We start from the raw sequence: 12,719 nt of genomic DNA on the forward strand, positions 1-12,719 counted from the left end.
CCTCTTCTTCCAGGGACTGAGGATGCCTCTAATAATTTTCCCTTGGCTATTTCACTGGGCAGCAGTAAGGCTGCTGTTAAATGGAACCATATAGCCTGGGTAGTTCCCCATCTGAGATGAGGTTTCATCATGATTAATGTCTCTAGCATCAATGAATGTTCCTATGTCTTGGTTCCCTTGTTTTGGCTGACTTTAACAAATAAACTCATGGATTTGAACATTTCATTCATAGCAGGTAGTGCTGTTGGGGAGATTATGGAATCTTTAGTATGTTGCCTAGCTACTGGAAAGGCTGCCAATGGTGATGGAAGTCAGCTTATTGCTCATATTTATTTTTATACATATCGATCCCAGTTCCCTCTCCCTCCCTCCTATTCCGCCCCCCCCCCAGCCCACTTCCCACCCAATTCTCCACCCCACACACTCACTCCACAGGCAGGGTGATGCCTTCCAGGAGGGGTCATCAAAATCTATCCAGTCATTTGGAGTAGGGACTAGGCCCTCCCTCCTGCCTCTAGGCTAAGGGAGTATCTATCCCTCCATGGGGAATGTGCTCCCAAAGTCCTTTTGTGCACCTAGAATACATCCTGCTTCCACTGTCATAGGTTCCTTAGACTGCGCAGGCCTTCTAACTGAGGCCCGCGTTCAAGGAATCTGAGTCGGTCCAATGTTGGTTTCCCAGCTGTCAATCTGGGGGTCCATGAGCTCTCACTTGTTCAGGTCAGCTGTCTCTGTGGGTTTCTGTAGCCTGGTCTTATCCCCATTTTCTTATCACTCCTCCCTCGCTGCATCTGTATTCCAGGAGTTTGGCTCAGTGTTTAGCTGTGGGTGTATGCTTCTGTTTCCATCAGCTACTAGATGAGGGCTCTATGATGGCACATACATTAATTATTAATCTCATTAAGTCTGGTTCCAGTTCTAAAGTGTCTGCTTCCTGACCTCCCGCAATGTGAGTAGCAGCAATCTGTTGTCACAAGCCGGGCCTCTCTGCTTGCCTTCTCCACTTTAAGGGACTAAATACCCTGAAACTTTGAGGCAAAACAAACTCCACTCTCCTCATGGTCTTTCTCTCAGGTGTCTGTTATAGGGAAAATAACTAAGCATTTTCTTTGCAGAAGGTATAAAGCAACTATAAGGAACTTCTAATTTACATATAGCTCTGTTTTCAAGCCAATTGCTGATTCTAAGGCAAACTGTTACCAAATCTCAATTACCTTGAAACTCTGACTTCAATACATTAGAAAGGTGAGGAGCAGATTGGACTTAATTATTACAAGTAATGAAAACATTACTAACAGTGACACTAAATATTGTCAGAAACCCAATACAAATGTTCTTTCTTTTCACCCTAATTAAATTGCCTTCCAAATTAAAATCAGTTACTGCATGTCATCAAATTAAATATCTTTGGCCAAAGGAAGACTGAGCAGGAAGATAGATCTCAAGTACTTTCAATACACCAAATATCTGAGCCGAAAATATCTATGTAAATACAAAATTAACTAACCATCTATTGGCATGCATCCTTCATCTCTTGAAAAAAAATATACATTTTTAGTATGTATTTAGATTGTTTAAAAAGTCTAAGTGGATATCTAAGATACTTTTCCCTTTCTCCTCTAGAATCAGATTTAACATTTATCTCATATTTCTTTTTTATTTAATTTAGAAACAATCTTATTTTACATATCAATACCAGTTTCCTCTCTCTCCCATTGCCTCCCTCCACTGAACCCCAAATCCCACCCCCATCCACTCCCCAGGGTGGGTGAGTGAGGCCTTCCATGGGGGATCATCAAAGTCTGTTACATCATTTGGGGGTGGACCTAGGCTCTCTGTGTATTTAGGCTGAGAGAGTATCTCTCCATAGGAAATGGGTTCCCAAAGTCGCTTTGTGCACTAGGGATAAATACTGGTTCCACTCTTAGAGGTCCCATAGACTGCCCAGACCTCCTAACTGGCACCCACATTCAGGGGGCTTGGTTTGGTCCAATGCTGGTTCCCCAGCTTTATGACTGGGGTCCTTTGCTCTCACTTGGTCAGGTCAGCTGTTTCTGTGGGGTTCTCTAGCACAGCCTTGACCCATTTGCTCATCTCTCCTCCCTCTCAGGGATCATTTCTACAGTTTTTTTTTTTTAAATATCAGTTTTCTAATCAAGATTTCAACTAAAGATTTTTCTTTTTTTAAAGGTAAAGATAACTTGTTTCTCATAGGATTCTATATGAAAGAGGCATTAAATAAATGCTGCTTGTTAGCTTAATTTCCCTGTGATTGCTTTGTATTATAAAGTGCATTGTAGAGACATAGGTCTATTTATCCTTAGGGAATTTTCATATATTATTACACTATCTATAGGTAAATAATGAAAGTGAAGCTTAGACAGTAACTACACTTCTTGATGTGTTGTTCTTGTTGCTTTCATGTACTTCTGTGTTTCTTAGCCACAAAACATGTCTGTATCTTAGTAACTCATAAGAAGCACATAGTGCCCCTGTGCTTCCTTTATTCTGGTTTCTACAGGATGTATTCTTCATTGATAAACATATGCTGAGAACTTCCTTGTAGGTAAACAAGGTGCAGGTAGGAACTTGAGCTAGACAGTGCACTCTGGCCACAGCAATTTGCTCAATGATGAATGTGTGTCCTCCATTCAGAGGCAGGATGCTGAAGGCTGCTACTTATTTTATTTTATTGTTTGTTTATTTATTTATTCTCTCTATGTGAATGTATGTATGATGTATGTGTGTGTGTCTTAACCCTGGAAAAAGCATTCTCAGTAAATATGAGTGACAGACAGACTAAGATGGAACAAGACTTAATGATAAGAAGAAATATAATTAAAGTGAAAAATGAAACAAATTAGTAAACAAATATGTAGTTTGTAGTCTATTTGATGGTCTAGGCATTGGCTTGTCCTTTGAATTTTTCTTTTTAAATTTAATTTTGTGTGTGTGTGCATATGCATATGTATATATGTATTTATGTATGTAGGTTTATTCATGTCTGTGAGCAAATAGTGTCTGTAGAAGCCAAAAGAGAGTGATGGATCCCTAGGAGCTCAAAAGCAGGTGACTGTGAGTCATGATGCAAATGTAAGAGCAGTATATACTCTTCATCACTGAGTTACCTAACTTAGGCTCTAGGCATTGCTTTAATCCCTTTGAATGTTAACTTGTTTATGTAAATAAATTCAGGAGATAGATTCCATTATAATCTTAAATCACAGAGAAGTTAAGGGCCCTGTCAGGTGTCACTCGTATAACTAAAGGAGTAGATAATTGAACCTCTGTTCTGAATCTAATATCTGTGTCCCTGACTACTACAAAGAGGCCACACTATGCCAATCTTCCAGCTACTAATATAGCATCTGTTTTGCAAACTTTACCTAAAATGTAAAGATTAGAGAATTTTACAAGTCAGCCTAAATTTTACAAGGAGCCTAAACTAACTACTTACTTGTGAATTTCATTTAGGAGGATCTTGTGTTTTTGTTATGTTTACATATGTGAGTACAATTTAACAATCATATATTGAATATCATATTCATAATCAAATGAAATGAAAGCATGGAGTCATTTGCTTGAAAACTATTGCAGAATTCAGAATGGAGAGTGCAGTGTTAAACTAAGAACAGGCCCTCCTAAGCATTGTGGGAAGGCCTTATACAACTGTGTATACTAAAGAAGGAGGCTCTAGGTCATTCGACAGATGAGTATCAAGGATTGAACCTACTCTGAAACTCTGATTTGTGAATCCCAAAAACTTATGGTCTTAGAGAACACCGTTTTCTTAAGAGTAATGTGTCTACAAACATATTCTTGCTTCTGTGAGGAATTGATTACTTAATTTATTAACATATTTATATTGTATTTTTTGACAAATTTCAGTTAAATGCTCCATCTACACTTGACCCACTTAGTTTCCTATATTTCAACAATTACATATGTGATCAAAGATATACCATGTCTTACTTTCTTGCTCACATTATATGCATTTAGCCATCATTAGAGTTACTGTAGTAGGTATATTCAGCTAACTACATTACATGTTTCCATGCTTTGGCAGAATTAAAACAAGATAACTATAACTGAGGTATTAGACTTTAATCATTCCACCAGATGCTTTAATAACTCTTTGGCACATGTAGTGCCTGACTGTTTTATATTCATAAAATTTATTTAGCTATGCATTTACTCTGGGTTTTTTAAAATAATAAAACACACCCAATTATTTCCTGATGCAAAATTTTACAACCCAGTTATTTCCTTCCTCATGGAAAACACAGGCTCAAAGTATAGCTGTTTATGCTGAAGTGAATATTCTGAGTGACAAGTTCTGTCTGATGGGTTTTATTTCTTGAGTTTTCACACTTAAAAACCATTATACCTCATGAAAATATCTAATGATATATGATACTGAAGTAGTAGAAGAGGAAACATTATGTGTAACAGAAGTCATATTATGTGATTTTATGTAACATCTGGGTTCTACTGCACAATGTTTGGTGATTTTAAAGAAAACAAAATAAAACTCCCCACACAAAAGCTGAATAATGCTTCATATTTCAACTATGTAAACAAACCAACAGATAGCCCTTTATGAATGACATCCTAGAAACAGAAGCTCAATGCAAACATTGCTCTCAGCATTTCTATTTACTTGTTGACTAAGTTATACTATTTAACTTTCATTTATGTCTGAAATGGAAGATGCTGAAAGAGAACATTCCAATATGGCTCACATGGCAAAGTATTCCAGCTGAGTAAATCAACACATCAATATGCTTAAATGATTTTCTAAATGATCATTTTTAAATGAGCAATGAAAATAATTCTACCACCATAAAAGGAGTATTTCTACATCAGTGAGAACAAATTTGCCTCTAAATGATTTACCCATCAACCATAGTGGCATTACCTGTTCATATCTGCTTTGGTGTTGGTATTGATACTCAGAAAATGCATTACAGGTTGAAGTCATTTCATCCTTTTCAAATTGTTTCTTCATCTTGGCTAAACCACCAGGCACTGTGAACACTTCTGATTCTTCCATGACCTAAGGTGATTTAAGAAGATATTTCAGCATTTCATCTGTGCAGATGGTATGCTCAGGCTATTTTTGCATTATAGTTGACAATTATTTATGGGTGGAACACAAAAAAGATATTAACATAAATGATTGTGATAGCCTTCCATTGAAACTAAATTGTCCAGCTTTGCCATTTACTAGAGTTGTATATAATATATCTTCATAACACTGAATAATATTACCCTCTTCCAGGTAAATGTTGATGTCTATATTAGATTGAGTACCATGTTCCTCTAATAATATACTAGATAACTTGTGTGTATGAGAATAATGAAATCAATTGTTACTCAAACTAAAGCTGTCATTAAAATCTCAAACACCTGTACAGGCAACAGACACATTATCAAGAATATTTATTCAAATCTTTTTTAGTAATACCAAGTTTTATTTAAATTATTTTGGATGAACAAAATAAAGTGCTTTATGTAAAACGACTTAAAAATATCAGTAAAAACACAACATTCCAGAGTTACAGTGTGAGGTGAGTTTTGGATACATTATATTTCCAACAGTTCATGCTTCTTGGTATTCTATGAGCTATGGACATCATTTATTTACATTTTAATCTAAAGAAGATGAGCCATAGAAATGTAAAACAGCTTATTTTCTGAAATGCAGGCTATTAAGTTAAGGCATCAAATCTGAATCACTCCTGTCTGTCTCAGTCATAACCTCAATGACTAGACAGGGACACTGCTACTCTTCACTAGAGCTGGTGTGTTCCAATTTGGCCTTGAGCACTGCCATGTCAGAACCAAGTAGCATGAATAGGAGGTTTGGCTAGAGGGGCACATTTTCAGATGAGAAAACTGATCTTTATACATAACTTGGGAAACAGCTTGCATGGTACCGAGGAGCCATGTCATAGTATATGACTCCCAGGGAAGTACAAAAGTGCCTAGGGCTTTCATTTTGATGATTAAACAGTTCAATAGCCTAGAAATTCACATCCAGATTGGATGCCAAGTGATAAGCAACCTGACCCCATGTCAGCTCTTTCCCTAGGAAACTTATAGCTCTACATGTGTTGGGTGGAGATTCAGTGACATTTCATACTATAGCAGAACTCCTGAGGTTCTGGTCCAGTACTGATACAAATAGGCCTGCGAGCCTAGGACCGTATTAGTCATGAAATCACAGGAGTCCTGACAGTTAGGTGCATAACCTGGGGTTTCTGGAATGGCTGTGAGAAATACATCTATCTCAGGAACTGATATGGAATTACCTGAGTCTGAGCTCTTGCAGTGTTATTTGAAATGCTGTCAAGCACTAGAGTGTTTGTATTACCATAACAACTTTTCTCTGGCTTCATGCTTTCTCAGTCATTTCAGAATTGCTCAAAGGGAAGATAAATGGTTGTGTTCTTCCATGTATTCCATATATATTCTGTAGTTCTTTGAAATGTTAAATGCAATTCCTAAACAATTACAACATTTAGTATATGCTAAGGTCACAAAAAGGTTGATGTTCACTTTGAAATTTAAAAGAGCAAAGAATCAGAAACAGAAAATGGGAATCATTCTACCACAGGACCCAGCAATGCCCCTCTTAGGCATATACCCAAATGATCCACATCCATGCAACAAAGACATGTGCTCAACTATGTTCATAGTAGCATTATTTTTAATAACAAGAACCTGGAAGCAACCTAGATGCCCCTCAAATGAAGAATGGATAAAGAAGATGGATAAATGAAGAATGGATAAAGATAGCACATTTACACAAAGGAATACTACTCTGTGGGGGAAAAATTTTGAATCTTGAAATTCGCAGGGAAATGGATGGCACTTGAAGAAAGCATCTTGAATGAGGTAACCCAGTCACAAAAAGAGGAACATGGTATGTACTTGCTCATATATTGATTTTAGACCTAGAACAAAGATCACCAGCCTATAATTCACACCACCAGAGGAACTAGGATATAAGGAGGATTCTAAAAGATTCATATAAGGTCCCTCATAGAAGGGGAATGAGACAAGATCTCCAGAACATATGGGGATTGGGGAGTGGGGGGGGCAGTGAATAGAGAGGGAACTAGGAGAAAGAGGAGAGGAGAGCACTAGGGACTAGGAAGTCAGGGGAGGAATAGATGAGAGAAAAGAGAGAGAGAGAGAGTATAAAAGAGAGAGCCATTATAGATTTTAAGAGAAAATTGAACCTAGAGAAATGTCCAGAGACCTACGAGACTGATCCCAACTAACAATTTGAGCAACAGTGGAAAGGCTACTATAAATGCCCTTCCCTGATAATGAGATCGACGACTAATTAACTTATCTACCATCATGGAGCCCTCATGGAAATAGAAACAAATTCCCACAACTAAACACTGAGCCGAACTGGAATCCAGATGCAAAGATGGAGGACAAGACCAGGCTGCAGAAACACAGACAGATGACCTGAACAAGGAAGAACTAATGGGCCCCTCCCAGACTGATAGCTGGGAATCCAGCATGGGACTGACTCAGACCCCCTGAACATGAGTCTCAGCTAGAAGGCCTGAGCAGTCTAAGGGACCTCAGACAGTGGAATCAGGATGTATTCCTGGTACAAAAGAAGGACTTTGGGGGCACATCCCCCATGGAGGGATACTCCCTTAATCTAGAGACAGGATATAAGGCCTAGTCCCTACTTCAAATGACTTAACAGATTTAGATGACCCCCTCCTGGAAGGCATCACCCTACAAGTGCAGTGGGGTGGGATGGGAAGGGAGGGTAGTCAGGATGTATGAGAAGATAGGAGGGAGGGAAAATGGGAGGGAGTAATGGAGGGAGAGGGAACTGGGATCAATATGTAAAATACAAATAAAAAATTAATAAAAACAAAATCAAACAAACAAAAAAGAATCAGAAACATTAAAGACACAATAGTTCCTTTAATCCCATCTACCAATATTTTGAACGTTTCCTCTTAGAATAGACCATATGAAAATAAAATATCTTTTAGGTTATAGGAATTTAGTGATTATTGTTAAGGACCTCATTATTTAAAAATCTATAAGCAATGCACAATCATATGCAAATTATTTTTAAAGCCTCAGTAATTATGTTGAATACAAGGTACTCTTCAAAGAAGTATTAGTTCTTTGCTTACAGGTACAGCTCACTTCTTACCTACCATATGGATTAAAATTTAGCTTTACCCTTCCTTTTCTTTGACATCTACTTTGGGAGCAGGGACATTACACATACACAAGTGCATAGGGTTGCTGCTGCTGTTTGTCAAACTGAGTCAGATAGATTTCTCTCCAAAGGAGAACAGTAATGGTGCTAAGTCTGCTTTGAAATATTCTTTTAGAAGGACTTCCCATGTGAGATGGCAAGATTTGCCATTGGTAGCTGTATCTGGAGTGACACCTACTCATAGGAACACCCCAGTGGTCTTGCTTTGTTTATTACAGTGCTCTGAATGCTTCAACTAGTGTGTATTACTTTTAATGAACTCTTAACTGAGGCTTAGACTTGGAAATAAGATCAGGAATCTAATGGGTATGTCAATAATAATAATGAGTTAATTTAAATGCCCGCTACTTAAACCTAGGTAAATACCAATTTAAGATGCAAATTGTAACCAATGACAAAGAAAATGTTTTGGGTACTAGGACTAAAGAGAAGCAGGATAATTTAGGATGTCGCAAAACTCCTTGCTCTGATTAAAAAAAAAAAAAAAAAAAAAAAATCCTGAGCTAACGTTCCGGTTCCTGAAGCTACTTTTTTTTTTTTTTTTTTTTTTTTTATGAACTGGACAGAGCAATATGTCTCTTTGCAGATTTTTGGTGTCTGCTAAAAAAGATAAAGAGTATAGCTACACTGCAGAATCTGGCATTTAATTTGTTGCTCTGCACATATTGCTTCATTCTTTCTTCTAGGGCTGTCTACAGACTGCTACTATCACATGGGCATGGTGGGCATCTAGAGACACACATACCAGGTGGCAGTTAGCACAATGGGAATGTTGCTCACTGTCAGCTGCTCAAGCACACTGTACTCAGTTTGGGTTGAATCTGTGGCTTCTAGTTTTTCCACTTGCAAAGTTTGTGTCAGTGGTGTAGGATAATCACAAGTTGCTTAATTTACCTAAGTGATGCAGCATTTGAGACCACTGACAAGACCTCATTTTACTTTGTTTTATGCTATTTACTAGAATGCTTTTGAGCTTATAAATGTTGTTCTTTATTGCAATATTTTCTTGGTCATGATATTTGAGACACATTTGAAGTTTGGAGGCTAAAACACTCTCTTGTATGAAAACGGAACATTAAATACAGTAAGAATAGCACTGGCATTATAGATCTAGGAATTTAACTTAGTAATTGTACAATCCTTTACAAGTAGTTTTCGATAAATTTTCAGCCTATAACATGGGCAGAAATAAAAATAATTATTGTATTCTTTTACACAGCAAACTTCCATATCCATCTTAATTTCTGTCATTTATTGAACAGAATCATTCAATTTATTTGTATACATTTTACTTAGGCATTCAGTAGCCTCCAGATACAACACAGCATATTCCTAGTCCATGGACAGTTAATCAGACCCAACAGCAGCTCATTCTTCACTAACCATGAATTGGGGAAGAACTCCTTCCAGCATACAGTGAGATCTCATTTCTGATCACCATGATAAAAGCATTGGGCATAAAAGAAGCATAAGGAGTGATCCTGGCTCAAAGAACATTGTTTGCAAACAGTAACAAAATGTCAAAATGGTTGAAATAGGCCTCTTTTTACTAAATCCTGGACGGGAACAATTTTCAAAAGAAAGAGTTTCCCATTACAAAAGAGTTTTTTTTCTAGTTGCTTTTTAAGGTCAAAGGATTTTTTTTTAAAGTAGCATTTCAAATTTTGCCCATTTGAAGGCACAGAAACTACAATGGGCAATAATAAACAGGGCACTGAGTATGAACACATTGGGGAAATGTTGGTATTTCTAGCAGCTAGACAATGGAAGGGATAGAATAAATGTAGCAAAGGTCAATAAATCACAAAATGTTAAGGCTAGAGAAAGATCAGTCAATGACTAAACAGAGTTAACATCCTCTATAGAAGTATTTTTAATTATTAGAATTTTTGAATTGAAAATCAACTGTGCTCTAATTTTTAGAAGTATAAATCATGCTATGATACTAATCTGTTTTTTGACACATTATCCAATTATGGGAAGAGATCTAAGTCTTCCTAAGTAAAACCATTGTTTATTAAATAACACATATTTAATGAGGCATTTTCTCATCTTAGAAACTATCTGATAGCTTACATTTTTTTTTTCTTCTAAGGTTTTATATATTTCTCTGTCGACTCCCTGGTAATTTAAAACTACTTGGTAACATTCTTAAATACTCCAGCAGGGGGTGCTCACTAGGAAGACTAGCAGGAAGCGATGTTGAGCTGACAGTGTTTGTTTTGGAAATGATCGAGTTACTCATGTCACTTCTGCACATGCATTCTAAATCTATGCAGTATCCAAAATGTTTTTAATGACTATGTAGAAACTTAAATGTCATTTGAAATTGCAGGGCTGTTAATGAGTTTGGCACAGTCAGCCCTGCCTCTAAATAATTTGTAAATGTTGAATAGCTATTTTTAAATTCTACCTTTGGGAAACTCTCTGTCTCACTCACTGTCTTTCTCTCACTCATGCACATACACTCAAGACTAATTTGGGGATTATAATTATAAAAGAACATTGTTATATTTCATCAAGCTGAAGGGCACAGAATGCAGAATCCAACAAATTCTTTTGAATATCACTTTATTATGGGTTGGCTCTAAAATTGGTGGTCTTTCTGCATCTCAGAGTTTCCCATAATCATAATTGGCTTAGTAAAGTGCCTGCATTGATAATCTCATTTCTATGTTGATTAAGCCTCTCCTAATGGATTCAGTACATACAGAGAAAAGCAAAAGAAATTACACTGCAAGAGAATTTAAATGAATGATACACAGAAAGAAGGAGGGCAGCACATAAGCCCACATTATTAAAATATGAAATTAATTCTCAACCTTCCTGGGGAGAATAGCTATAGGTTAAGTGTTATAATGATGACAATAATAACACATTTATGCAGTGCCTCTTGGCTTCCACACAAGCTATCTCCCTGTTCTTCCCCAAGACCCTATATAGTAGATGATTAGTGCCATTGTTCAGTGCAGAAAAATAAAGCTCAGGGAGGGGTCAAGAGAATAAATAGTTCAGATTTGTTGAACCATCAAACTGCACACCTGTCCTTCAAGTCAGAAGGTCTGGATTGCATTCACATTTTTATGTATTTGTTCTTTTTCTCTTTTGTAAGAAGTATCATAACACCTAGTACTATTCTTGTTTTCAAAAATATTAAGAGGTATGTATAGACAGCATGCATATCACCTCATTCACAGTTCTACAGTGTTGCTTACATTAGCTGAGAAGCTGCGGGTGTCACCCTTGGAAACAGCTTCCTGGTACCTTGCCATCCGCTCTTTCAGGGAGAGTGCCTCAAGTAGCTTAGATTCACCCTCACTCCCAGCAGTACTGGCTTCTCTGGGCTTTGTTTGGTTGAAGGTCACTGAAAACAAATGTAGCATTTTCAGATAGGTGTCAACTTGAGAAGAAAACAGCATCAAGTTATGACTATCAAGGGCTCCTAATGTTCTTGGTCCCCTAACCAGCCTGCAAAATATCACAGCACTTTCAAGCATTCTTTGTTAATGTCTTCTTCTTCTTCAAGCTTTAGGACCAAGCTGGAAAATGCCTATCCCTTCATTCTTCAGCTAGTATGATGACTTAGTAATGGATACATAATCTAAATAATTAACATTCTTAAAACACTATATGCTATGTTTATGCCAAACATTGCATAAACGTTTCATAGGCTTCACAAACAACTTTGTGGGTAGATGCTACTCCCTAAAGTTTACATCAGGAAAAAAAAAGTGCAGAATAGTTAAAACAATACAAAGAACAGCAACACAGAGCCTCCCCAGGATCACATAATTCCTAAGGGGGCAAGTTTGAATATTGAGCAAGTAAAACATTGTTCCTTGCATATTTCCTTTTGCATCAACACTGAAGGCATGTAGCTAAAACCAAGGATTACATGCTTTTGATTTGTTACTGTGATTTGCAAAGGCATATGCTACATAAGAAAGATGAATAGTATTGTTTGAAACAGCTTTGTCTGTCACCCATGTCAGAGAGTTTGGTATTTTCCTACTAAACCATCTCCCAGGCACAGAAAATTTCAGCTGTACACCAGATTCCAGAGAAAAAGACTAATTACAAGCTTACAGAATGATGGTAGCTAGAAGCAGAAGGACCTCAGTAACTCTAAGACAATCTAAATACATCCTTAGACATAAGACAACATGCGCCTTAGTACTACTTTTTGGTAAAAGGAGCATGAAAACTCTTGTGGTTACTTGACTATCCACTGTTAGATAGCTCATGGATGTCAGAACTGGTCTCAAAGCCAGGTTTTCTTATTTAATCTAGTACCTTTGTTTTTTGTTTGTTTGTTTTTAATTAAAAAACTGTTGGCCAGTTACTAGCATTTCTTTTTGGCTAGCCCTGTCTTAAATATTAACTTATTTCTATCAATATAAGAGTTTTTGCGGTCTTATCTTACCGGAGAAAGAGTCTGGACCTCTTCTCT

General features: G+C 37.1%; 1 protein-coding gene across 1 annotated transcript in view; it reads right to left on the bottom strand.

The window, feature by feature from the left end:
* Positions 1–11,562, bottom strand: part of Xirp2 (xin actin binding repeat containing 2) — a 55,132-nt gene extending 43,570 nt beyond the window's left edge. The window contains exons 1-2 of the mRNA XM_051184546.1: positions 11,485–11,562; positions 4,919–5,056 (exon numbers count right to left, since the gene is read on the bottom strand). Of these exons, the coding sequence (XP_051040503.1) occupies positions 4,919–5,056; positions 11,485–11,541 (195 nt within the window). The 5' untranslated portion in view covers positions 11,542–11,562. The remainder of the gene's footprint in view (positions 1–4,918; positions 5,057–11,484) is intronic.
* Positions 11,563–12,719: the final 1,157 nt, after the last annotated feature.

The sequence above is a fragment of the Phodopus roborovskii genome, unplaced genomic scaffold (assembly GCF_943737965.1).
Source record: "Phodopus roborovskii unplaced genomic scaffold, PHOROB, whole genome shotgun sequence".
NCBI lineage: Eukaryota > Metazoa > Chordata > Mammalia > Rodentia > Cricetidae > Phodopus > Phodopus roborovskii.